Source organism: Salmo trutta, chromosome 3 (assembly GCF_901001165.1).
Source record: "Salmo trutta chromosome 3, fSalTru1.1, whole genome shotgun sequence".
Lineage (NCBI taxonomy): Eukaryota > Metazoa > Chordata > Actinopteri > Salmoniformes > Salmonidae > Salmo > Salmo trutta.
Window position 1 is genome coordinate 28482993 of NC_042959.1, and position 26863 is coordinate 28509855.

Consider the following 26863-nt stretch of genomic DNA (forward strand, 5'->3'; position numbering starts at 1 on the left):
GTCGATGGAGTTGTTGTAGATTGCTTGCTCATTCCATCCCCAAACACCATGCTAGATAGATCTAAGTGGGCCAGATCATTTTGCATGGCCCGGTGCACTTAGATGGGAAAGGGAAAGGGGGATACCTAGTCAGTTGTACAACTGAATGCATTTAACTGAAATGTGTCTTCCGCATTTAACCCAACCCCTCTGAATCAGAGAGGTGCGGGGGGCTGCCTTAATCGACATCTTTGGCTCCCAGGGAACAGTGGGTTAACTGCCTTGCTCGGGCAAAACCACAGATTTTATCCTTGTCAGCTCAGGGATTCTATCCAGCAATCTTTTGGTTACTGGCCCAACACTCTAACCACTAGGTTACCTTACATTTTTAAATCATCTACTAGCAACAACATGACAAAACTCTTTCGGCACTTTAGTACTTACTTGCCCGATTGGCCTACATCGCCGAAGCCAAGAGCAGGCTGTTCCTTCTTGACATCAAAGCCACAGTGTATAGTTGGTATAGGAGTTTTTTATAAATGTAATTCAAATTGCAAAAATAGAAGTGTATAATTCTAAAATATAAACTTTTGCATTAAGACCATTTAGATGGAATATGATCAATCTATGTTATCAGATTTGTAGACTATATAGCGTGCAACCTTTCCTTTAAGTGTGTTCATGTGTGTTGGCCTCACCCATTAATTGGCCACACCTAATCTTAATGAGTGCTTGTTTCCTTTGAAATTGGGTCTGTTTGACTAGACTAAAATGAACAGATTTCTATGAGTAAAAAAAAAGACATGCCATGCTAGCTCCATCCTGGTGGTGAAGTGGACTAATTCCATGAATATAAATCAGAAGTTCCCAAATTCAAATCTCACTGATGTAGTGCTACAATAAAAAGGAAATGTGTTTGCCTGATTAATGCCCAAGCAAATTATTTTCCATGTGTCCTGTCTGTTTGGTGTTCAAATCAGTTAACCCAAACTAAGCTAGGAGTGTTATTAAAAGTCTTATTGAAACATGTTCTCTTCAAATAACCTATAAGTTCCGTTCTCAGAACGTTAATAAAAACTTTAAGGGAACCATAGTAAAACGTTCTCAGAACCGCCCTGAAACCAGAACAGGTGACATTTTCACTTTTGTTGTCAGAACGTTTAAAAAACATTCTGTTTTACCGGTTAGAAAACGTATGACTTCGTCCCCAGAACCAATGTGAAACCAAAAATGTACGTTCCCACAACTTCCAATGAACCAAATGTGCTAGCTGGGATGACTGGAACTTGTCACAAACAATTTCTATCTATCAGTGATTCTTCCTTTTCATCAAACATATACTTATTTTATTCCCATGATGTTTCATCAGGAGATTTGTAAGGCCTACATGTCATGTCAATGCAATATACCTCAGCAAATTAAAACAGCCCACTTGAATTAAAGTTAAGTGAATAGGGTCTATGAATAGAGTGTGATGTCTGTGTGTGGTCACTGTGTATTTAGGTGTGTGTGTAAATGCCTATGTGAATGTTTGCCTGCTTCACTCCTACTTTTCTCCTTTGTGTAACATTCATTCCTTTGGCATTAGCATTATTGACAGTTAGACTAGTCTGATCTGCTCTCACTTCCACCTGTCAGTTAACGTGTGCCACTGTGTACCCAGAGTGTGAGCTGATGAATGTGTATGTGTGAGAGAGAGAGAGAGAGACACCAATGTTAAATCTAACCATTTAAAAACGAATATTTCATTATTATCAAAACATTGATATGTGTCTGCTCATAGGATTCATATAACATAGTATGTTGATATTGGATCAAGGCAAGTCAGTGGAACAAGATTTTACAAAAGGTTTTACAAGATTTTAGTAACCTATTAGTGTAATTCCTTTGCCAAAGTGGTACAGTAGGCTCTTTGGGATGGGTCCAATGATTTATATATACTCTAGATGACCAATAGGGGACGCTGCATTGAAGCCACCGTGCCTCCACGTTCAAGATGTCCCTACCCTTACCTAACCCTGACCATTTTACATGTCAACTTCAATGGGGTAGGGATGTCCCAAAGATCCCGGATAGCACAGACCATCTTGGCACTCCCCACCATTGTAAAAAATATATTTTGGAAGCTTTAGAAATGCATTTGTTAAAGTCTACATTCGTTTTTGCCACATTTATTCTATTAAATGCATACTTTTTAATTATTATGTCAGCTAAGTATACTTTTTGAGATGACTAATGTTGCTGCCCCCACTACAACAAAACAATACTTAAATACATGTAATTTTGTCCTTTAAACGTTTCATTGAAATACAGTAGAATTCCATTCATTCCTACAGAGGACTGCTCCTACTGGGGAGTGCCAATATGGCCGACCGGTGGCTTTATCATCATCCATCCACAGTGAACAATTATTTTAACAGGTTGCTGCGTGCACCCCTTAATGGTGGTGAGTAGTCATTGCAGGCGGTTCTGAAAACGATGAGGGTTGCGTTTCATAAAACAAGCCTAACTATAAAGACTGAAAGCTTTCGTATAAAACGATTCTCACCTGTTTCTAGAGGAAGCCAAGTTATTTATGTTAGTGTCAGGCGAAAGACCAACACAGCCGAACATCTTTAAAAAGTGTTATTTTCTGGTAAGAAGAACGAAACGGAAGTAAATGCAAAAGTTGCATGGATTGTTTCCGGTGACGTCAGCTCTTGCCTTGACGCTTCACGCGGGAAACGGCGAGGTCTCCTCATCACATTCACAGTAAGACATCAAGTTTTTGTTCTTTTTATTTAGGGAGATAAATAGTGGATTGCAAATATATGTGTATAAAACCAGATAAATTAGAAAAGTAAAATTGCCATAGCTACTATTGATCCATAGGAATCAAATAGTTATCGAAGCAACTCAACATCATCACTAGCCAGCTAGCATGCTAGCCACACTCGACTGGCATCCATTTACTAGCCATCTCGTTACATGTCCAGCTATTTAACGTTTTACGATGGATAGCTAGTTACTATCTACATGTTCTTGCCACAAATAAAGCAGCTTGCTCATTGTTGTTCACTTACTACTAAGCCTTTATAACCGCATTGAGTTGTCACGCTAGCGGATGTTGTTATTGGCTAATTACTTAGCCTAAATACATGTTTTCATTTTGCGAAGCTAGCTAGCTAACTAGCTAGATATTAAATGAAATAGCAACGACAGTCTGTGTCACCTATTGACTCTCAGAGGAATTAGCAAAATAGCTAGATATATTACAACTTGGGCTCCTCTGAATTGACATTGCTAGCTTGCTAACTGTTTGACATGATCTTCCTCTGTGTCCTCAGCTGAGCATCACTTCTTGCAGAGATGGGAGACACGCTGGAGTTCAACGAGATCTACCATGAATCCAAGGGGTCCTGGGTCAGTAACTAGCTATTCTAATGCTTGCCCAATACTATTGCAATAAGTCACCGATTTGGCACATTGTGCACATGTTACACATTAAATATGCATTGACGCAAAAATGACAGACAGTACGCTAGCCAGCAAAATAGAACTAGATTGGCTGAACGTGAAATTAATTTCAATATGATTGAAATATATAGGCCTATGTATGTAGCCTACTGTATTTATCTTTTACTGTCATCTTGGTTTTCAGTCATCTTGGTTTTCATTTGAAGCATCTGTTTATCCTTTGCTTGTTTGTAACAATTGCAGAGACATTGGCAACTTTCTATGTGTAGTCAACTTCGTTCTGAAGTTACCCGCGGTCACAGAGACAGATAAACATCTGGATTCTATGTTTAGCTGAGATATTCTGTCTATAAAGTGACGCGGAAGGATAAAAAAAGCATTTAACGATGCACTTAGCTGTTTTAATAGCGGTCTGAGGCAGTCGGTAAATAACACGCGTTTTCAATTGCAACTTTAGTAACAAAGGTTTTGGGGAAACGGCTCAGAGATTTTAACGATGCTCCTACAAAGGTTCTAATAACGAACTTAGCCTTAAGATGCTTTTGGAAAACCGGTCCCTGATTAGTTGAATCAGGTGTGTTAGGCCTGCCAGGGATCAATGTAGAACAAATGCCTGCACACCCGGTGGGTCTCCAGGACCAGGATAGAAGTAGACATGGATATTAGGGTTGGCACTATACCAGTCTGAAGAGGACTTCATTCCTTGAGGAAAACAGTCCTAATGTTAGCAACAACTTTTATGTTGTCACCCAGAGTCACATTTGTTTATTTGCAAGCGATAGCACATTATATTTGACAAAAGTAGGTTTTAAAGGAACATAGAGTGAAGTCTTTGCTTCGTGTTTTCTTTTTAGCCAAGGAAAATTTAGTATTGTAATGAATATAAAAATAAATTGCCACAATCTGGCACTGGCACCAACCAAAACTCAGCGTCTAGCTAACAGGAAATGTCAATCGCAGTAACCTAAGTGTATTTATGTGTGTGTGGTGTCTCTGCAGAACGACGGTCGTCTGCGGTTCAGTAAGCAGAATGTGGTGTATAAGAGCAGTAAGACCGGGAAGGTGGACAACATCCCGGCAGCAGAGCTGTCTGTGGCCACATGGAGGCGTGTGTGTCTGGGACACGGCATCAAACTGGCAACCAGCAACGGACACGTCTACAAATATGACGGCTTCAGAGACACGGTGAGGCGGTGTGTGAACGAGTGAGAGAATCTGTTTGAAAATGGTGGCGTGAGCGACGGCTGTGGTTTTGTGTTAATTTGTGAGTTCTGTGTGGGTAGGTGTCGGGTGAGCTTTTAGATAAGTCCATTGATCTGTTCACACGTGACTGTGTATTGTGCAAGAGTGGATCTGTGTGTCTCTGCGTGTGTGAATGTGAGTGCATGTGTGTATAATCTAGCCTTACCAGTGCTGCTACAGATCTCCTGAGGTAAGCTGCTACAGAGAGAGAGAGAGAAGGAAAGCTGGTCTCCTGAGGGTAATCATTGTATTTTTGAAGATGGGATCTTCTGACTGAGGGTTTAGACAACGGTGTCACACTGTCACTGGTTAGGAATTCAAACATTGGTTAGTGGAGCAGCCAGCGAGTCAGTCACTTTGATGTGTTCACCCTCTATATCCTCTAGGACTGACCCCATTGTTGTCGACTGGTGGATTATTTGGTCGATAGGCTGTTGGTCGACCGAGATTTCTTTAATCGAGCAGTAGCAACATAAAAAATAAAGAAAATCTTTGTGTACAATGCACCAGTCTGATTGGCACCAGTCTGAGTGGACTGATCCATTGTGGAGGCTGTGGGGATGGCACAGTCCATCACTAAGACGTGATATTGAAATTGCACATGGTTATACTATGTAAGAACAATGGTGTAACACAAATAAAAATTATATTATTTTATAACAAATGCTCTTTCTCCCCCGTTGGATAGTGGTCCGCGTTTCTGAAACGCATCAATGTGCTGTTGAATTGTCGCCTAGACCATGTTGCTATGTGCCTAATAGCAAAGTTAACCAGCCTATTGGTGTTGAGAATAATGCAGCGGAGGCATCAGCTGAGTTAGGAGAAGAGAAAACAGCACTTGCCTTAATTGTCTAAGAAAAGTGAAGAGAGAGGAAACCCCAACTTAATTAGGTCTATAATAAATAGCCTAACTGTTATGTGCCTGGCTTTATAAATCATATATATATATCAGTGCATTCGAAAAGTATTCAGACCCCTTGACTTTTTCCAAATTTTGTTACATTACAGCCTTATTCTAAAATGGATTAAATCGTTTTTCCCCCTTCAAATCCATACACAATACCCCATAATGACAAAGCAAAAATGAGGTGTTTATACATTTCTGCAAATGTATGAAAAGGAAGGGAAAAAATGAAATATCACATTTTACATAAGTATTCAGACCCTTTAGTTAGTACAGGACAATGCCACAGGCACTAGCTGACGTGTGGAGACATTTCACAGCAGCTAATGTAGAAGGAAAAGCTGTGTCAAATCATGTGAAGAATGCAACGAAGATGCAGAATCATCTGGCCAAGTGCATAAAGTTCCCTCAGCGCTCACAACAAGCAACCTCTGACAAAAGTCCCTCTACTTCTATTCGAGGTGAAAATGATGAATCAGACACCTTATCGATAGCAACAGCTCATGATCCTCCTGGAATCAGAAGTTTCTTTGACTCAATGGAGGAACGTTGTCAGATAAATGATAATGAATGTCTTGCTCGAGCTGTGTATGCAACTGGTTCACCTCTGATGCTCACAGGCAATGTGTATTGGAAGAGATTTCTGAATGTTCTTCACCCAGCATACAACCCTCCAACCAGACATGCTTTATCTACTCATTTGCTGGATGCAGAGTTCAACAGAGTTCAAGTGGAGGTCAAGCAAATCATATAGAAAGCAGACTGAATTGCAATCATCTCTGATGGGTGGTCTAATGTTCATGGGAAAGCAATAATTAACTTCATCTCCACCCCTCAACCAGTATTCTACAAGAGCACAGACACAAGGGACAACAGACACACCGGTCTCTACATTGCAGATGAGCTGAAGGCAGTCATCAATGACCTTGGACCACAGAAGGTATTTGCACTGGTGACAGACAATGCTGCGACCATGAAGGCTGCTTGGTCTAAAGTGGAGGAGTCCTACCCTCATATCACACCCATTGGCTGTGCTGCTCATTCATTGAATATGCTCCTCAACGACATCATGACACTGAAAACAATGGATACACTCTACAAGAGAGCCAAGGAAATGGTTAGGTATGTGAAGGGTCATCAAGTTATAGCAGCAATCTACCTCACCAAGCAAAGTGAGAAGAATAAGAGCACCACATTGAAGCTGCCCAGCAACACCCGTTTGGGGTGGTGTTGTCATCATGTTTGATAGTCTCCTGGACGGGAAGGAGTCTCTCCAAGAAATGGCCATATCACAGTCTGCTGATATGGACAGCCCCATCAAGGGGATCCTCCTGGATTATGTATTTTGGGAGAGAGTGGTAAGCAGCCTGAAACTCCTGAAACCTATAACAGTAGCCATTGCATGGATTGAGGGAGACAATGCCATTCTGTCTGATGTTCAGACTCTGCTTGCAGATGTAAGAGAAGAAATCCGTACTGCCCTACCCACTTAACTGTTGCTCCAAGCAGAGGAAACTGCAGTTCTGAAATGCATCCAAAAGCGTGGAGACTTCTGCCTGAATCCCATACACGCTGCAGCATACATGTTGGACCCCAAGTATGCTGGCAAGAGCATCCTGTCTGGTGCCGAGATCAACAAGGCCTATGGTGTCATCACTACCGTGTCTTGCCACCTTGGCCTGGATCAGGGCAAGGTTCTTGGCAGTCTGGTGAAGTACACTTCCAAGCAAGGGCTTTGGGATGGAGATGCAATATGGCAGTAGTGCCAACATATCTCATCAGCCACCTGGTGGAAGGGAGGCTCTGAGGCTCTTTCCCCTGTTGCCTCCCATCATCCTCCAAATCCCACCAACATCAGCCGCCTCGGAGCGCAACTGGTCCTTGTTTGGGAACACACACACCAAAGCACGCAACAGGCTGACCAGTACAAGGGTTGAAAAATTGTTGGCCATCCGGGCAAATTTGAGGTATTTTGATCCTGACAACGAGCCATCCTCAACGAGGTTGGAACGTGACAGTGAAGATGAGGCCTCAGTCTGATGTTCAAGAGGTGGACATTGAGGAGGTCCAGGGAGAAGACATGGAAGCCTGAGAGGAAGACAACCAAAGCTTTAGGTTCTACACTGTCATTTTACAGATGTACGTTGAAAATGTTTTTGGGAGATGCGATGGATCATTCAATATTCCCTTTTGTTGTTCAGTGAAATCATCCCTTGTGAAGTGTCCACTCATTTAAAGTTAAATTCGTAACTAAATCGTTTCTTAAAATTTCTATTGGAAGGATTTAGTCATTTGCAATTATGTCTGCTTATGATAAGGTAAAATGTTTATGTTTGTCTCCATATGATGTGGTAATTATATCCAATGCAAAAAAAATCTACATTTTAAATGGTATTAATATTAATTTGCATATATTCCCGTTAATTCCCACGGAAAGTTTCCACCTCTGAATATTCCCCAAAATGTGCAAACCTAATCCTGACTAGTCTCCCAGTCCCTGCCCCTGAAAAACATCCCCACAGCATGATGCTGCCACCACCATGCTTCACTGTAGCGATGGTGCCAGGTATCCTCCAGATGTGACGCTTGGCATTCAGGCTGATTGGTGGAGTACTGCAGAGATGGTTGTCCTTCTGGAAGGTTCTCCCATCTCCACAGAGGAACTCTGGAGCTCTGTCAGCGATCATCGGGTTCTTGGTCACCTCCCAGACCAAGGCCCTTCACCTCCGATTGCTCAGTTTGACCGGGCAGTCAGCTCTAGGAAGAGTCTTGGTTTTTTCAAACTTCTTCCATTTAAGAATGATGGAAGCCACTGTGTTATTGGGGACCTTGAATCCTGCAGACATTTTTGGTACCCTTCCCAATTCTGTCTCTGAGCTCTATGGACAATTCCTTCTACCTCATGGCTTGGTTCTTGCTCTGACATGTGGTGTCAACTGTGGGACCGATGTTCGCCTTTCCAAATCAAGTCATATTACCACAGGTGAACTCAATCAAGTTGTAGAAACATCTCAAAGATGATCAATGGAAACAGGATGCACCTGAGCTCAATTTCGAGCCTCATAGCAAAGGGTCTGAATACTTATGTAAATAAGGTATTTCTGTTTTTATTTGATAAATTTGTAAACATTTCCAAAAATCTGTGCTTTTTCATTATAGGCTATTGTGTGTAGATTGATGGGGGGAGATTATTTAGTCAATTTTAGAATAAAGCTTTAAAGTAACAAAATGTGGAAAAATTCAAAGGGTCTGAATACTTTCCGAATGCACTGTACCTACAGAAATAAGACCGATCCTGCTTCTGTTGCCTGTTTTAGCGTTTGGTTAATAGCTTACTGATTTTGTGAAAAGCAAGCCTCACGCAACAATTTCATAAATTGGGCTGTTTTTAATCTTTACTCTGCTGTAATAAAGGCTTTACACTTTGCGTTAGACCAGCCTCTGGTATTATTTTTGAATTGATTTAGTATTGTTTAATCTGTTACAAATTATCAGAGAAATTATGCTTCAAAGAAAGAGGGTTATTATTAGAGCTCCTTTTTGTTATTACTATCATTATAAGAAGTACTTTCATTATTATTAGTAGGCTTAGTATAGCAGCCTTGTAGAACCACCATCGAGCTGTCGGCCTAAGAGTGCGATCTGTTTAGTCTTAATATTGTAACTTACTTAGCCTATAAGTATTGAAATATAGGCCTATTGTAACAATCAATCATTTATTTGTTCATGTCATCAAACAGCATACGGGTCATTCATGATGTGAAATGTTATCAAGCATTTTAGTTTTAAAATAACAAAGTGACCATTGAATAATTAGCGTAGATAATAAATTGGCCTAAACCATTCCGTTTCAGAAATTGCATTCACGAATGAATGTGACTTTTTAGTCTTTGCTGTAATAAAGGCTTTGCAAAAAAACAAAAACGTTCCAACTGGTACGCCTATAATTTATTTTGTGTTTACATTGTTCCAAACGGTCTGAAATGATATTGTAATCTAACAGCACCTGTTTGGCGCACACACAGGCCTGATGTGCACGCAGCGCTTGCTCCATACCTTCTTAACTAGTCAAATGTATTCCTCACATCTGACTTCCCCTTTACCTCCTGCGCAACCAGTAAGCATTTCCCCGTTTTCAAATGTATTTTTAACGTCATCTGCATCCATTTTGCTGTGACGTGTTAAGGTGTTCAGAGTTTGTTATAACCAATTTATTTATGATGTGACTGTTTTTATGATGGTCAGGCCCTAGGGCTGAGGGAATAGGGAATATTTTGTTTCCTAAACAAATGAGGGATTTCGGTAACAGAACTTTTCGTAAAAAAATTACTGTAATAATGTTGCAGCTTCATCAACGAGGACAGCGCGATTAACACTGATGTTCTCTGGTGGTCTCTGCACCAGTGAGGACAGAATCAGCGGGTGCTAGTCACACAGTCACTCGCTGTCTTTTTAAAAAAAAATACACTGGTCAGTAAGTCTGAGCCAGGCGGCACAATCAAATCAATTGTGGTCGAACTCCCTCTAGTTATTTGTCTTTTAATTATTTAATCAAACAGTGCGCGTTAAGCATCAGACAAGCTCAGTGCATATAGTTGATTTAATTAAAACACAGGATGTGTCAATCGAATCATATATGAAAAAATAAATGTTTAAAACATTTAGACCAATCGATTGGTCGAAAGAACAGACGACTCTTAGTTGACCAAGATGTTTTTTAGTCGGGGGCAGCCCAAATATCCTCACTGGTTCGACACCACCTCAGCCTACTTCTCATGTACAGTACCAGTCAAAAGTTTGGACACACCTACTCATTTAATTATTTTACTATTTTCTACATTGTAGAATAATAGTGAAGACCTCAACACTATGAAATAACACCTATGGAATCGTGTAGTAACCCAAAAAGTGTTAAACAAAACAAAATATATTTTATATTTGAGATTCTTCAAAGTAGCCACCCTTTCCCTTGATGACAGCTTTGCACACACTTGGCATTCTCTCAACCATCTTCATGAGGTAGTCACCTGGAATGCATTTACATTAACAGGTGTGCCTTGTTCATTTGTGGAATTTATTTCCTTCTTAATGTGTTTGAGCCAATCAGTTGTGTTGTGACAAGGTAGGGGTGGTGTACAGACGATAGGGTTATTTGGTAAAAGACCAAGTCCATGTTATGGCCCGAACAGCTCAAATATGCAAAGAGAAACGACAGTCCATCATTATCAATTGAATTTACCACAGGTGGACTCAATCAAGTTGTAGAAACATCTCAAGGATGATCAATGGAAACAGGATGCACCTGAGTTCAATTTTGAGTCTCATAGCAAAGGGTCTGAATACTTATATAAATATGGTATTTCTGTTTTTATTTTATAAATTTGTTAAAATTTCAAAAAATCAGTGCTTTTTCATTATAGGCTATTGTGTGTAGAATGATGGGGAGATTTATTTAGTCCATTTTAGAATAAAGCTGTAAAGTAACAAAATGTGGAAAAATTCAAAGGGTCTGAATACTTTCCGAATGCACTACAGAAATAAGACCGATCCTGCTTCTGTTGCCTGTTTTAGCGTTTGGTTAATAGCTTACTGATTCCGTGAACAGCAAGACTCACGCAACAATTTCATAAATTGGGCTATTTTTAATCTTTGCTCTGCTGTAATAAAGGCTCTACAATGTAGAAAATAGTAAAAATAAGGAAAACCCCTTGAATGAGTAGGTGTGTCCAAACTTTTGACTGGTACTGTGTAGACAATGTGTTGAATGTCTGTGCTGAACAAGTAATGATAATGTATTTGAATTGGGACTGGTGAATTGCACTGATGATGAATCACAAGTCATCTGTTTACTAATTTGGCACCTCTTGTAAACAGCACTGCACTTACCCTGAGTTTGCTTTGCACTGATCTGGACTCCACTGTGTTAGCCATAACTGTGTCTATTCACTAGGCACAATTTCCAAAAACCTAAACAAAGAGGGCCAACACACTGGTGAGGGACAATCCTGTCCAATAGAAAACACTTGTTTTCATTTCCTGTTGTAACACTTGGTGTCCACTAATGCATAGGACCCTGGTGTCAAGATCACATAGCAACATCTGTGTTACAGAGCATCATGTTAGTTAGGGGGAGAGGAAGAGGTGTTGGAATGGAACAGATAGGGGACGGGGTGGAGGGAGGATTGGGACTGTGTTTTTTGGGGAGGAAATTGGTGTGTGTGTGTGTGTAGAGGCTGGGATGAGTTATTATTATTATGGCTATGTCATGTAAGCAACAGCACTCTGCCAAAGGAGTAATGAAAGAAGGTGCTCTACACATTGGCGCTGATGAGGACAGCAGGAACACACACACACACACACACACACACACACACACACACACACATTGATATGTACATCTTTACATAGTTACCGGTCACTCATTACACACACGCACAGATTTATGTCCAGTATATACTATATAATGTAAACTTGGATCTGTATATACTGGCTGTCACACACAAACACAATGTGTTCATACATCTTTACAAACACACGCACCGATGCTGTCAACACACTGATCTGATGTTCTATACACACACAGATGGACACGCATACACAGTCTGGCGTATATTCTCTCTCTCTCTCTCTGTCCAACACACACACACACACACTGTGGGCTTTCACACTCTACTAACCGAACACAGGGGTTTTCAAACTGGGGGTTTTCAAACTGGGGGTTTTCAAACTGGGGGGTTTTCAAACTGGGGGGTTTTCAAACTGGGGTTTTTCAAACAGGGGTTTTTAAACAGGGGTCCGAGGTACTGCAGGGGGTTGGCAATGTTTTAGATACCATTTTTATGTCTCTGCGTCCAGTATGAAGGAAGTTAGAGTTTTACTTGGCAATGCTAACTAGCGATAGCACAATGACTGGAAGTCTACAGGAACAGTTGGCCTGCTAGGAATTCCTGTTCATCCAACTCTGGGGAAGTAGATAAATGGCTTCATTGCTAAAATCTAGAACATTCCCTTTTAATACGAAGGAAATTACAGTCATTTCAGCTAATTACAGGGTTTTTTTCTGTATAGAAAATTCTTAGGCGGGCCGTCTGAGTGCACATTTTTGGGATGGAAAAACAGTTTGCGTCAACTTAACCCTTTACACTCGTGGGAATTGGCCTATCTGGAGAAGTAGGGCTGCCACGATACTCGTTGGTATCGTGGCAGGGAATCCAAGGAGATTGAGCTTCTTTAGGATAACAGCCCAAATGATGTTGTCATCCGCAGTCTCACTTTATTTATTTACCATGCTACAGCACACTATCATTTACATAAAACTGGGTTTTAAAGGACCAAAGAGTTTTCATTTTGGCCATGTAAAAAATATTGCTTTACTGGTATCATCCCTAATTGGATAGGGCTAAATTGAAATGTTTCTTACAGAAGAAATATGAAAAACATATTCATAACCATGGTAGCATTTGAAAAGCGACAGTTTCGAGTTTCTGGGGAAATTATTAGACCAAAGGTGAGGAGGACTGAACAGTTCAGCTGACACAAGACTGAATACATTTTTTTCTCCTCAATTTTGTCATATACAATTGGTAGTTACAGTTTTATCGCTGCAACTCCCGTACAGACTCAGGAGAGGTGAAGGTCAAGAGCCGCGCGTCGTCCTGAAACACGACCCCGCCAAGCCGCGCTGCTTCTTGGCACAATTCTGCTTAACCAGGAAGTCAGCCGCACCAATGTGTCGGGGGAAACACTGTACACCTGGTGACCGTGTCAGCGTGCATGAGCCCGGCCCGCCACAGGAGTCGCTAGAGAGCGATGGGACAGGGACATCCCTGCCGGACAAACCCTCTCCTAACCCGGACGACTCTGGGCCAATTGTGCATCGCCCCATGGGTCTCCCGGTTGCTGCCGGCTGCGACAGAGCCTGGACTCAAACCAGGATCTCTAGTGGCACAGCTAGCACTGCGATGCAGTGCCTTAGACCGCTGCGCCACTCGAGAGGACAAATGTATTGTTTTTATGTGAATTTTAAATGTATTGTACTCTTTGCCGCAATTGTTGACAACATTTGAATATACTCTGGCTACATTCAAAATGTAGGGTAGGTGCAACATAAGACCACAACATGACAAGGGTTTGAGTGAGAGGACTAACTGGTGTCTTCAAGGGGTCACACACCTCTCCAAAGTGTGCACAGTTCCTAAGTCATTTCAATGCACTTTTATGACTCAAAAGTAACTCAGTTATATCGGTGTTTTTTGGGGGGGGGGGCTCTTAGCTGTGCTGTTGAAGAACACAACCTTGCATTCCCCGCCCTCACACAATTACTGTTGTTTACGCAGTCCAAAACGCAGTCCAAAACGCAATCCAAAACGCAATCTGGGTCAGGTGGGCATCATTTGAAAGTCTGTTCTATTGCCAACATGACTAGCTAAGTTATAAAATAGGATATTACAGTGTTAGGCTTTCACAATGCAGTTCAGGGTATACGGATAATCATTTTGGTGCACATAGAAAGGCCTAAGGAGCCGTGTGTGTGTGTGTGTGTGTGTGTGCCGTGGCAAATTGTTTCCAATAGACAAATAGGTGCATTATATTTTTTTAGAACAATCCAGGGTATGACTCCATGTTGTCTTGTAACTGCACATCAAACGCTGTGATCGTAAACATTGACCTGCATATCAAATCAAGCTTTATTTGTCACATGCGCCGAATACAACAAGTTTGGACCTTACCATGAAATGCTTACTTACAAAGCCCTTAACCAACAATGCAGTTCAAGAAGAGTTAAGAAAATATTTACCAAATAAACTAAAGTAAAATACTTTTTATTATTTATTTGTATTTTTGTAACACAATAAACTAACACTCACGAACGAGGCTATATACAGGGGTACCGTATATAGTGTTACAGAAATCACAGAAAATGTGCTTGAGAACAGCAAAATGTTCTCGCCACTGCCAAGCTACAGTACCTTCACCTTTCTAGCTATGTTAGAGTTTACACTTCCAATGAACTGTGGGGAGGTCAAAATAATGAAACTGTACCAAATCAATGTGGATGACTTTTACCTGATGACAAGGCATCTATTTGTTTGCTAACATGATGGGGTCCCTGGGTCGCCGGTTTTCCTGGGCAGGGGTCCCTGGGTCGCTGGTTTTCCTGGGCAGGGGTCCCTGGGTCGCCGGTTTTCCTGGGCAGGGGTCCCTGGGTCGCCGGTTTTCCTGGGCAGGGGTCCCTGGGTCGCTGGTTTTTCTGGGCAGGGGTCCCTGGGTTGCTGGTTTTCCTGGGCAGGGGTCGCTTGTTTTCCTGGGCAGGAGTCCCTGGGTCGCTGGTTTTCCTGGGCCGCTGGTTTTCCTGGGCAGGGGTCCCTGGGCCGCCGGTTTTCCTGGGCAGGGGTCCCTGGGCCGCCGGTTTTCCTGGGCAGGGGTCCCTGGGTCGCCGGTTTTCCTGGGCAGGGGTCCCTGGGTCGCCGGTTTTCCTGGGCAGGGGTCGCCGGTTTTCCTGGGCAGGGGTCCCTGGGTCGCTTGTTTTCCTGGGCAGGGGTCCCTGGGTCGCTTGTTTTCCTGGGCCGCTGGTTTTCCTGGGCAGGGGTCCCTGGGTCGCTTGTTTTCCTGGGCAGGGGTCCCTGGGTCGCCGGTTTTCCTGGGCAGAGGTCCCTGGGTCGCCGGTTTTCCTGGGCAGGGGTCGGTGGTTTTCCTGGGCAAGGGTCCCTGGGTCGCTTGTTTTCCTGGGCCACTGGTTTTCCTGGGCAGGGGTCCCTGGGTCGCTTGTTTTCCTGGGCAGGGGTCCCTGGGTCGCCGGTTTTCCTGGGCAGGGGTCGCCGGTTTTCCTGGGCAGGGGTCCCTGGGTCGCTTGTTTTCCTGGGCAGGGGTCCCTGGGTCGCTTGTTTTCCTGGGCCGCTGGTTTTCCTGGGCAGGGGTCCCTGGGCCGCCGGTTTTCCTGGGCAGGGGTCCCTGGGTCGCCGGTTTTCCTGGGCAGGGGTCGGTGGTTTTCCTGGGCAAGGGTCCCTGGGTCGCTTGTTTTCCTGGGCAGGGGTCGCCGGTTTTCCTGGGTAGGGGTCCCTGGGTCGCTTGTTTTCCTGGGCAGGGGTCCCTGGGTCGCTTGTTTTCCTGGGCCACTGGTTTTCCTGGGCAGGGGTCCCTGGGTCGCTTGTTTTCCTGGGCAGGGGTCCCTGGGTCGCTTGTTTTCCTGGGCAGGGGTCCCTGGGTCGCTTGTTTTCCTGGGCCGCTGGTTTTCCTGGGCCGCTGGTTTTCCTGGGCAGGGGTCCCTGGGCCGCTGGTTTTCCTGGGCAGGGGTCCCTGGGTCGCCGGTTTTCCTGGGCAGGGGTCCCTGGGTCGCCGGTTTTCCTGGGCAGGGGTCGCCGGTTTTCCTGGGCAGGGGTCCCTGGGTCGCTTGTTTTCCTGGGCAGGGGTCCCTGGGTCGCTTGTTTTCCTGGGCAGGGGTCCCTGTGTCGCTTGTTTTCCTGGGCAGGGGTCCCTGTGTCGCTTGTTTTCCTGGGCAGGGGTCCCTGGGTCGCCGGTTTTCCTGGGCAGGGGTCCCTGGGTCGCTTGTTTTCCTGGGCAGGGGTCGCTGGTTTTCCTGGGTAGGGGTCCCTGGACAAGAAAAGTTTGAAAACCCCTGACCTAACAGACAAGCTGATAACCAGGTTCATAAGCCCTATTTCCTACACGTTCTCCTTTTCCTCTTTCAAAAACACACACATACACACTGTCCTTTCACACACATGTGGTAGTGATTGCGGTGTGTGCCTGGGTGCTCCAGCTCTAATCGGGCCGGCAGGATAAATAAACGGGCTGATTGTAAGCTGCGAGAAGGAGGGAGCGACCAGAAGGAGGGAGCGACCAGAAGGAGAGAGCGACCAGAAGGCGAGAGCGACCAGAAGGCGAGAGCGACCAGAAGGAGAGAGCGACCAGAAGGAGAGAGCGACCAGATTGAGCTGTGATTAATTAGCCGCCTCATCAAGGGGGAGGAAAGAGGGATGTTTCTTTGTTTTTCACTGAATAGTGTGGGCAGTAAGAACTTAACTGAGAACATCTTTCCTCTCTTTCTATTCTGCTTTCTCTCTGCCCCCACCCCCCTCTCTCTGCAGGATTATGAGAGGATCTCGGAGTTCTTCAAGGCCAACTACAAGGTGGAGCTGACAGAGAAGGACATGTGTGTGAAGGGCTGGAACTGGGGCACTGCTAAATTCTCTGGTAAACAACACCCTCCAAATGTCACTGAACACTTATCACACAACACCAGCAGAGGATCTAATCCTCCTGGAATTCCCTCCTGGATGGCTGGCATATTTACAAAACAACCTTTTTCATCTCTGGATCTCTCTTACTGATCCGTTGAAGCGTTCATTGTAGTATTCCTCCGGCTATGTGGTGGTGCATTATGGGAGCTGTAGTTTTGAAACCCCCCCTCTCTCCGCAGGTCCGTTGTTGTCGTTTGACGTGAATGACAGCTCCGTGTTTGAGATCCCCCTGGCCAGCGTGTCCCAGTGTGCCACAGGGAAGAACGAGGTGACGCTGGAGTTCCACCAGAACGATGACGCTGAGGTCTCTCTCATGGAGGTCCGTTTCTACGTCCCCCCAGGCACCGCAGACGAGGGGGCAGACCCCGTGGAGGTAACCCACGCTCTACTACCGGACCTGTACCGGGGGTGGGATGAACAGCCACTAACCAATCACTCTGTCCTGCCGGCGCCTTACTGACTTAACCCCAGCAGATGGCGCTACCACCACAGCTGTCCCTACACCCAGAAACAGTTCATTTTCACACCAACGTCATTGATGCGGTGGTTGACCCTGTGTTCCTATCCTCCCTGTCAGGCGTTTGCCCAGAACGTGCGGTCTAAGGCAGATGTGATCCAGGCTACAGGAGATGCTGTGTGTGTCTTCAAAGAGCTGCAGTGCCTCACACCCAGGGGCAGGTACTGTGGCATCAGCACCACAACCCACTCTTCATCAGTATTATCTGTCCTTGTTTTGTTGAATATTACTCTCCATTTATCAGATTGATCCGCATTGTTCACTTGGCTCAACGCTAGGCCCCCCCCCCCCCCCCCAACCTACCACATACTAGACAAACACCAACATTGAAGGAAGGCCTTCCTCTCTTTCTCGCCCTCGTTCACCTACGTTCTTCTCCCTCTGTGCGTCAGGTATGATATCCTCATCTACCCTGCCTTCCTGCACCTCCATGGTAAGACGTTTGACTACAAGATCCCCTACACCACTGTGCTGCGTCTCTTCCTGCTGCCGAGCAAGGACCAGAGGCAGATGTTCTTCGTTGTAAGTGTGTGTGTGTGTGTGTTTTGATTGAGGTGAGTGGTTGACAGTCGAGTGTAGATTGCGTTAAGATGGCGTTGGGCCACCAAACGTGCCGACAATACAGTGTAAATGCAATCATTCTCTTGCCATCGTCTTCGACTCATACTCATTCTGTCTTCTTCTTCCCTCTCCCGCCGTCTGTAGATCAGTCTGGACCCGCCCATTAAGCAGGGACAGACGCGTTACCACTTCCTCATCCTGCACTTCTCTAAGGAGGAGGAGCTCAAGCTTACCCTCAACATGAGCGAGTGAGTGGGAGAGTGAAACGACAGCAGCTCAACATCGCATGGGAGAGGAAGAATGGCCTTGTTGGGTGGCGAGAATCGCTTAATGCAATGTCTGTTTCCCTCTTCTCTCCCCCTCTCTCTTTGGGCCCCTCTCCCCCGTTCTTTCTCCCTCTCCTGCCCCTCCCCGTCCCTCACCGAAGGGAGGAGGTGGAGAAGCGTTATGAAGGGAAGCTCAGTAAGAACATGTCAGGTTCTCTCTATGAGATGGTCAGCAGGGTGATGAAGGCTCTGGTCAATAGGAAGATCACCGTGCCCGGAAACTTCCAGGGGTAAACGCACACATACACACCGGATCACATACACACCGGATCACATACACACCGGATCACATACACACCGGATCACATACACACCGGATCACAGACACACCGGATCACAGACACACCGGATCACAGACACACCGGATCACAGACACACCGGATCACAGACACACCGGATCACAGACACACCACCTTTGGGGCTGTACACCGTTCCTCTCCCGAGACATGACATTATAAACACGCCATGAAACACTGTCATGTCCCTCAGAATAAGTGAGTCTCCCTCCACTCCCCTGTAGTAACACCCCTGGAGCCCAGTGTATAACATGTTCCTACAAGGCCCAGTCCGGCCTGCTCTACCCTCTGGAGCGGGGCTTCATCTACGTCCACAAGCCCCCAGTTCACCTGCGCTTCGAGGAGATCTCCAGTGTCAACTTCGCCAGAGGCACCACCACGACGCGCTCCTTCGACTTCGAGGTGGAGACCAAGCAGGGCAACCAGTTCACCTTCAGCAGCATAGAGAGGTATTAGAGGGGAGGGAGAAACACACACAAGCTACCGTATTGATTCTGTGTTGAATTCATGGTTCCTGATTCTCTCGTCACAGGGAGGAGTACGGGAAGCTGTTTGACTTTGTAAACGCCAAGAAACTCCACATCAAGAACCGAGGATTCAAGGAGGTAACCTTTAGGAGATGTTTCCTGTGCTGGACATGCATTCAAGTCCTCTCCAAGATAAATGATGTGTTTATAAATATTGATGATGTCACTCTCTTCTTGTCTGTCTGTTGTGTACCCCTGAAGAAGAAGGTTGGTATGGTTACGGGGGTGTGGGAGTGTTGGCTTGATTTTTGGTTTGGAGCGATTACTGCTCGCATGGTGTGTGTGTTGGGGTGGGGGGGGGGGGGTCTTGTGTCTGTGTATGTTGGGGGGGGGGCTATAATTCTAATCATGGTGGTCGATTTCTGTGCAGAACCATGAATGATTTACTAATCGGTATATGATTGCTGATTATGCTTATCCACAGATGTGTTTTGGAGAGTGTGTGTGAAAGAGAGGTGTGTGTGTGTGTGTGTGTGTGTGTGTGTGTGTGTGGTCTTGTTCTTCTATCCTCTTTGGGACTGGAAATCCCCCAAATTCTCAAAGGATAGTAAAACAAGGGACAAAATGTCCGTTATGGGGACATTTTCCAGAAAATCTATTTTAGGCTTAGGGGTTAGGGAAAATAGGATTTTGAATGGAAATCTAATTTAGGTCCCGACGAGGATAGTAAAACATGCTGTGTTTGTGTGTGGGGGGGGTGCTGCCTGCATTGTCTTGACTAATGTATTGCCCAAGGCATTGCAGTGTGTTAACTGAAAGATGAAACACATCCTCTAAACCAAATACAGGAAGTTCTGATTTTACTCCCAGAATGCTCTCTGGTAATATAAACAGCCCACTCTGTCCATCAGTGCCCCATTCCGTTGCCCTGGGTGGTAGTTGCCACGGCAACAAACTACTGCCTTGAGGTCACCTGAATGGTCAAGAACTACAAAGGATCCTGTCTTCCACTTCCTCCTGTTTGTCTAGCTTCTTAGCTTTTAACTTAGGGAGAATCTCATTACATTTCCTTGATTCCTCGCGTCCTCTCTCCAAGCCTCCTCGAAACACATTAGATGAGAAGGTCAGAGGTCCTTAGACCTTCTCATCCAATGGATTTTAAGGACGCGAGGAATCAAGGAAATGCAATGAGATTCTCTCCTAGTCTCTCCATTCCCAGCAGTAGTCCTAAAGGTAAGGAGGTGAGGAAAGGAAGCCATTGTAAAGTGTTGGAACACAGCCCCTTCTGTACAGTAACCTGCTGTCCATAGGAAGAGATACAGGGCCTTGTTGGAGCATCATGGGTAGTGTAGTCTCTGACTCTCTGCTGCCCCCCGACATGGTATAAAGGCTAAGAACAACGAGTACAGTGACTCAGACGACGATCAGCACGATGCCTACCTGGAGAGGATGAAAGCCGAGGGCAAGATCAGAGAGGAGGGAGACGGCAGCAACGACTCAGACGAAGAGACCGGTGAGTGACAGCTCCCGCAGCCAATAGGGTGGCCAGGCTGCTGATTGACAGCTCCCGCAGCCAATCAGGGCCTCCCTAATAGATCTCAATGGGACTCGTTCATACATGAAGAGATTTTAAAACGTTGTAGGTCTGGCTATTGTGAGCTAGTTATGTCCCTGTCCAAGAGTGCAGCAGGTTTGGGGGAGAGCTGTGTTAATGATGTTCTCTCTTTTTACTAGATGAGTCTTTCAACCCTGGAGAGGAGAGTGATGTCGCTGAGGAGTGAGTTTTTACCCGTCATCCCTCACATCCCTCACTGTCTGTTTAACAGTATTCCTCCCCTCTCTCTCCCTCGCCTCTCTCCCTCTCTGTTTAACAGTATTCCTCCCCTCTCTCTCCCTCCCCTCTCTCTCCCTCTGTTTAACAGTATTCCTCCCCTCTCTCTCCCTCCCCTCTCTCTCCCTCCCCTCTCTCCCTCTCTGTTTAACAGTATTCCTCCCCTCTCTCTCCCTCCCCTCTCTCTCCCTCTGTTTAACAGTATTCCTCCCCTCTCTCTCCCTCCCCTCTCTCTCCCTCTCTGTTTAACAGTATTCCTCCCCTCTCTCTCCATCAGGTATGACAGTAATGCGTCGGAGAGCGACAGCGGCAGCGGAGGGGATGGCAGCGATGATGAGGGAAAGAAGAAGAAACCTGCAAAGAAGGCCAAAGTAGTGAAAGAGAAGAAGGAGAGGAAACCACGCAGAGAGGTGAGAGAGGAGAGGGATTAGGAGTAATCTAGAAGAGGGAAGAGGAGAGGGATTAGGAGTAATCTAGAAGAGGAAAGAGGAGAGGGATTAGGAGTAATCTAGAAGAGGGAAGAGGAGAGGGATTAGGAGTAATCTAAAAGAGGGAAGAGGAGAGGGATTAGGAGTAATCTAGAAGAGGAAAGAGGAGAGGGATTAGGAGTAATCTAGAAGAGGGAAGAGGAGAGGGATTAGGAGTAATCTAGAAGAGGGAAGAGGAGAGGGATTAGGAGTAATCTAGAAGAGGGAAGAGGAGAGGGATTAGGAGTAATCTAAAAGAGGGAAGAGGAGAGGGATTAGGAGTAATCTAGAAGAGGAAAGAGGAGAGGGATTAGGAGTAATCTAGAAGAGGAAAGAGGAGAAGGATTAGGAGTAATCTAGAAGAGGAAAGAGGAGAGGGATTAGGAGTAATCTAGAAGAGGGAAGAGGAGAGGGATTAGGAGTAATCTAGAAGAGGAAAGAGGAGAGGGATTAGGAGTAATCTAGAAGAGGAAAGAGGAGAGGGATTAGGAGTAATCTAGAAGAGGAAAGAGGAGAGGGATTAGGAGTAATCTAGAAGAGGAAAGAGGAGAGGGATTAGGAGCAATCTAGAAGAGGAAAGAGGAGAGGCATTAGGAGTAATTTAGTTGAGGAAAGAGGTAAGAGGAGAGGGATTAGGAGTAATCTAGAAGAGGGAAGAGGAGAGGGATTAGGAGTAATCTAGAAGAGGAAAGAGGAGAGGGATTAGGAGTAATCTAGAAGAGGAAAGAGGAGAGGGATTAGGAGTAATCTAGAAGAGGAAAGAGGAGAGGGATTAGGAGTAATCTAGAAGAGGGAAGAGGAGAGGGATTAGGAGTAATCTAGAAGAGGAAAGAGGAGAGGGATTAGGAGTAATCTAGAAGAGGAAAGAGGAGAGGGATTAGGAGTAATTTAGAAGAGAGGAGAGGGATTAGGAGTAATCTAGAAGAGAGAAGAGGAGAGGGATTAGGAGTAATCTAGAAGAGGAAAGAGGTGAGAGGAGAGGAGAGGGATTAGGAGTAATCTAGAAGAGGAAAGAGGAGAGGGATTAGGAGTAATCTAGAAGAGGAAAGAGGAGAGGGATTAGGAGTAATTTAGAAGAGAGGAGAGGGATTAGGAGTAATCTAGAAGAGGAAAGAGGTGAGGGATTAGGAGTAATTTAGAAGAGAGAAGAGGAGAGGGATTAGGAGTAATCTAGAAGAGGAAAGAGGTGAGGGATTAGGAGTAATTTAGAAGAGAGAAGAGGAGAGGGATTAGGAGTAATCTAGAAGAGGAAAGAGGTGAGAGGAGAGGAGAGGGATTAGGAGTAATCTAGAAGAGGAAAGAGGAGAGGGATTAGGAGTAATCTAGAAGAGGAAAGAGGTGAGAGAAAGAAGGGGGAATAGATGAGTAATATCTTTGTTTATTATTGTATCAGATAAAAATATACCTTTTTGACCTATGGCAGCACTTACATCAACTTTGTATTTATGCACATGTGATGTGTGTGTGTGCTCATGTTTCTCTCTCTGTCTGTGTTTCAGAAGAAGCAGAAGGACACCAACGCCCCCAAGAGGCCGATGAGTTCCTACATGCTGTGGCTCAACTCCAGCCGAGAGCGCATCAAGTCGGAAAACCCCGGAATCTCCATCACAGAGATCTCCAAGAAGGCAGGAGAGATGTGGAAACAGATAGGGAAGGAGGACAAAGAGGTGAGGGATGGGGAATGCTTTCTCTTCTCTCTGTTTCCTCTATTCTGCTCCTCTCCCATTTTTCGGTTTGGGCATTTTGAATAAAACTATTGTCCCCCTAGTGAACTGTAATTCTGTATTTAAACCGTTATTTAAGAAAACAGTTTGATAACAGAAGGTTTCTCTCTGCTAGGAATGGGACGGGAAGGCAGAGGAGGCTAAAAAGAACTATGAGAAAGCCATGAAGGAATACAGAGAGAGTGGTGGAGGCTCCTCCACACCAGCCATGAAGTAGGAGACCAGAAACACACATACACACACACACACACACACTACCAGGTGCACATAGAAGCTCTCTTAACACACGCACTCATAACAACCTCAATATTACAACCATCTTGACCCAAGGGTTCCATTTCTCTCCATCAGGGAGAGCAAGAAGAAGGCCGGAGGCAAGAAGGAGGACAAGAAGAGGAAGTCTGGTGGAGGAGAGAAAGAAAAGGAGCAAGGAGGGAACGACAGCTTTAAGAGCCGAGAGTTTATCTCCAGCGAGGAGAGTTCATCTGACGGTGAACGCAAGAAAGCCAAGAAGGCCAAGAAAGCCAAAGGCAAACCCCAGAGCAGGGGCAAGGTACTGCACTGTCACCATGGCAACAATAGGATGAATTGATGGGATTATCATAGTGAAGAATATCTCTGTCTCTCTCTCTGTGTGCGTCTCTCTCTCTCTCTGTGTGCGTCTCTCTCTCTCTCTGTGTGCGTCTCTCTCTGTGCGCGTCTCTCTCTGTGTGCGTCTCTCTCTCTCTCTGTGTGCGTCTCTCTCTCTCACTCTGTGTGCGTCTCTCTCTCTCTGTGTGCGTCTCTCTCTCTCTCTCTGTGTGCGTCTCTCTCTCTCTCTGTGTGCGTCTCTCTCTCTCTCTCTGTGTGCGTCTCTCTCTCTCTGTGTGTGCGTCTCTCTCTCTCTGTGTGTGCGTCTCTCTCTCTCTGTGTGTGCGTCTCTCTTTCTGTGCGCGTCTCTCTCTCTGTGTGTGTGTCTCTCCCTCTCTGTGTGCGTCTCTCTCTCTGTGTGCGTCTCTCTCTCTGTGTGCGTCTCTCTCTCTCTCTCTGTGTGCGTCTCTCTCTCTGTGTGCGTCTCTCTCTGTGTGCGTCTCTCTCTCTCTCTGTGTGTGCGTCTCTCTCTTTCTGTGCGCGTCTCTCTTTCTGTGCGCGTCTCTCTCTCTGTGTGTGTGTCTCTCTCTCTGTGTGTGTGTCTCTCTCTCTGTGTGCGTGTCTCTCTCTCTGTGTGCGTGTCTCTCTCTCTCTCTCTCTCTGTGTGCGTCTCTCTCTCTCTCTCTCTGTGTGTGTGCGTCTCTCTCTCTCTCTGTGTGTCTCTCTCTCTCTGTGTGTCTCTCTCTCTCTCTGTGTGTGTGTCTCTCTCTCTGTGTGTGTGTCTCTCTCTCTGTGTCTCTCTCTCTCTGTGTGTGCGTCTCTCTCTCTGTGCGTCTCTCTCTCTCTCTCTGTGTGCGTCTCTCTCTCTCTGTGTGTGCGTCTCTCTCTCTCTGTGTGCGTCTCTCTCTCTCTCTCTCTCTCTCTCTGTGTGTGCGTCTCTCTCGCTCTCTCTCTCTCTGTGTGTGTGCGTCTCTCTCTCTCTGTGTGTGCGTCTCTCTCTCTCTGTGTGTGCGTCTCTCTCTCTCTCTGTGTGTGCGTCTCTCTCTCTGTGTGTGCGTCTCTCTCTCTCTCTCTGTGTGTGCGTCTCTCTCTCTCTCTCTCTCTCTGTGTGTGCGTCTCTCTCTCTCTCTCTGTGTGTGTGCGTCTCTCTCTCTCTCTCTGTGTGTGCGTCTCTCTCTCTCTCTCTGTGTGTGCGTCTCTCTCTGTGTGTGCGTCTCTCTCTCTCTCTCTGTGTGTGCGTCTCTCTCTCTCTGTGTGTGTGCGTCTCTCTCTCTCTGTGTGTGTGCGTCTCTCTCTCTCTCTGTGTGTGTGCGTCTCTCTCTCTCTCTCTCTCTCTGTGTGTGCGTCTCTCTCTCTCTCTCTCTCTCTCTCTCTCTCTGTGTGTGCGTCTCTCTCTGTGTGTGCGTCTCTCTCTCGCTCTCTCTGTGTGTGCGTCTCTCTCTCTCTCTGTGTGTGTGCGTCTCTCTCTCTCTCTCTCTGTGTGTGTGCGTCTCTCTCTCTGTGTGTGTGCGTCTCTCTCTCTCTCTCTCTCTGTGTGTGCGTCTCTTTCTCTGTGTGTGTGCGTCTCTCTCTCTCTCTGTGTGTGTGCGTCTCTCTCTCTTTCTCTGTGTGTGTGCGTCTCTCTCTCTGTGTGTCCGTCTCTTTCTCTGTGTGTCCGTCTCTCTTTCTCTCTGTGTCCGTCTCTCTTTCTCTCTCTCTTTCTCTCTCTCTTTCTCTTTCTCTCTCTCTCTTTCTCTGTGTCCGTCTCTCATTGTGTCTCTGTCTCAGGAGTCTGAGGAGGAAGAAGAGGAAGCGATGACCACACCCCCCAGCTCTGTAGAGGACTCTGACTGAGGAGAGGAGCCTCGCTGGACCCGCTGAAGACATCTCAACGAATGGAGAACATTTGGACAAGTTTCCTCAGTGACCGGTGCACGAAGAAACGCAGATCATAAACACACACACTAAGCGTTAAATGGACCAATCATTTGTACTCCCGCTCTGATGTCCTACACATTCTCAGAAAGTGAATACCTCTTGCTGTGCTGACAGACTATTTGTTTTCCTGATGCTATATAGAGGCTTTCAACAGACTAAGTCCAATCTATCCAACAGCATATTATGTACTACATTACCCATGATTCTACTGGGTTCTATTCTATTCGCCCCATGGGGATGGTTGTAGTTTAATAGCACTGAGACATGCAGAGGGGTCTTGAGTTTTTAAACTGTTTAGAGATATTAAGAACTGCAATTCTGTGCGTTTTTGTTTATTTGCCATGTCAAGTTTGTCTTTTTCAAAGTGAAAGAATAAATCTTTTTTTAATAAAATGTGAGTGATTGTTTGTGGGCACTTGAGGAAATGAAAGGAACTGAGATGGGTGGGGGGGGGGGTGTTTGGGAGGATTGGGATGGAGCCAGGTCAGAGGATTAATGTATTCTATGAGTGGAGGGCTATCTGGTAGAGGAATGAGATTTAAACCAATAGAGACTGGTCTCTACCCTGAAATGAACCTCAAGACCACAACCTTACACACACCCAGTTGGCTATAATATGTTGTGAGGTCAGCAGCCACATCAGATGGAACATCAAATGGAGGCAGATGAGGACCGTATTAACACACACCCACTTACACAAATGATAATAGGCAGAAGTACACACACTTCCAAAAATACCTTGTTTCATGATTTCTATTAACTGGCTCTTAATTGAGCTTGTAGATAGTTTGCCGTTAGCGGCTGTACTGAGAGATATTACATACATGAAGGTTTATTATGCTATATTGTTCAGTTGTGCCACATTAGCCAATCAACAAATCATATATCTGGAAGTATTAAGCTATGTTATTGTAGGCTCATAGAGGCAGGGAATGGTTTTGCCCTTTGGAATTGGAGGAGAGGAGAGAGGCAAAGAACGATTCCCTGTATAATAACAGAACAAGACTGGTTGTAGTAGTGAGTGTGTGGAGGGACGGGACAAAAAGTGAACCATGAGGAACCTCATCCTGGATGCAGAAAGTTGTTAAAGGTTCAATGCAGCCATTTTTATCTCAATATCAAATCATTTCTGGGTAACAATTAAGTACCTTACTGCTGGCAAGAATTTTGTTAGGACTGTCATGCAGTGGTCTGAGTGGGGAAGGGGAAACTGAAAATTGGTCTTATTGGTCTCAACAAATTTACCGCATGGTGATGTCACCATGGAAGGCCAAAAGTCCATCCCATCAAAACAGGCAGAAATTTCAAGCGCTCTTTTCAAACAGATCATACACTAAAAGGGTTTATCATAATTTTAACAATTTCA

The 26863-nt window shown here is 45.4% G+C and overlaps 1 protein-coding gene across 3 annotated transcripts; it reads left to right on the forward strand.

Moving 5' to 3' along the window:
- Positions 1-2652: 2652 nt before the first annotated feature.
- Positions 2653-25890, forward strand: ssrp1a (structure specific recognition protein 1a). 3 transcript variants are annotated; one of them, XM_029729071.1, is made up of 19 exons: positions 2653-2730; positions 3306-3381; positions 4435-4620; positions 16669-16774; positions 17001-17194; positions 17399-17499; positions 17731-17860; positions 18044-18147; positions 18327-18455; positions 18746-18970; positions 19054-19126; positions 19250-19255; positions 20378-20501; positions 20723-20765; positions 21097-21229; positions 22786-22953; positions 23126-23223; positions 23362-23563; positions 25348-25890. In XM_029729071.1, exons 2-19 carry the CDS (start codon positions 3328-3330, stop codon positions 25411-25413), a joined length of 2142 nt encoding a protein of 713 aa, XP_029584931.1. In that variant the 5' UTR covers positions 2653-2730; positions 3306-3327; the 3' UTR covers positions 25414-25890. The 3 variants fall into 3 exon arrangements, with proteins under 3 accessions (XP_029584931.1, XP_029584938.1, XP_029584943.1); XM_029729078.1 differs by lacking the exon at positions 19250-19255 and having other exon boundaries at positions 20375-20501; XM_029729083.1 differs by lacking the exon at positions 19250-19255.
- Positions 25891-26863: the final 973 nt, after the last annotated feature.

Bases quoted from the DNA above. Each gene is read 5' to 3' on its own strand.
- ssrp1a (XM_029729071.1), top strand. From the start codon at position 3,328: ATGGGAGACACGCTGGAGTTCAACGAGATCTACCATGAATCCAAGGGG. The intron at 17,195-17,398 runs GTAACCCACGCT...CCTCCCTGTCAG, and splicing joins AGGGGGCAGACCCCGTGGAG to GCGTTTGCCCAGAACGTGCG. The intron at 23,564-25,347 runs GTACTGCACTGT...TCTCTGTCTCAG, and splicing joins AACCCCAGAGCAGGGGCAAG to GAGTCTGAGGAGGAAGAAGA.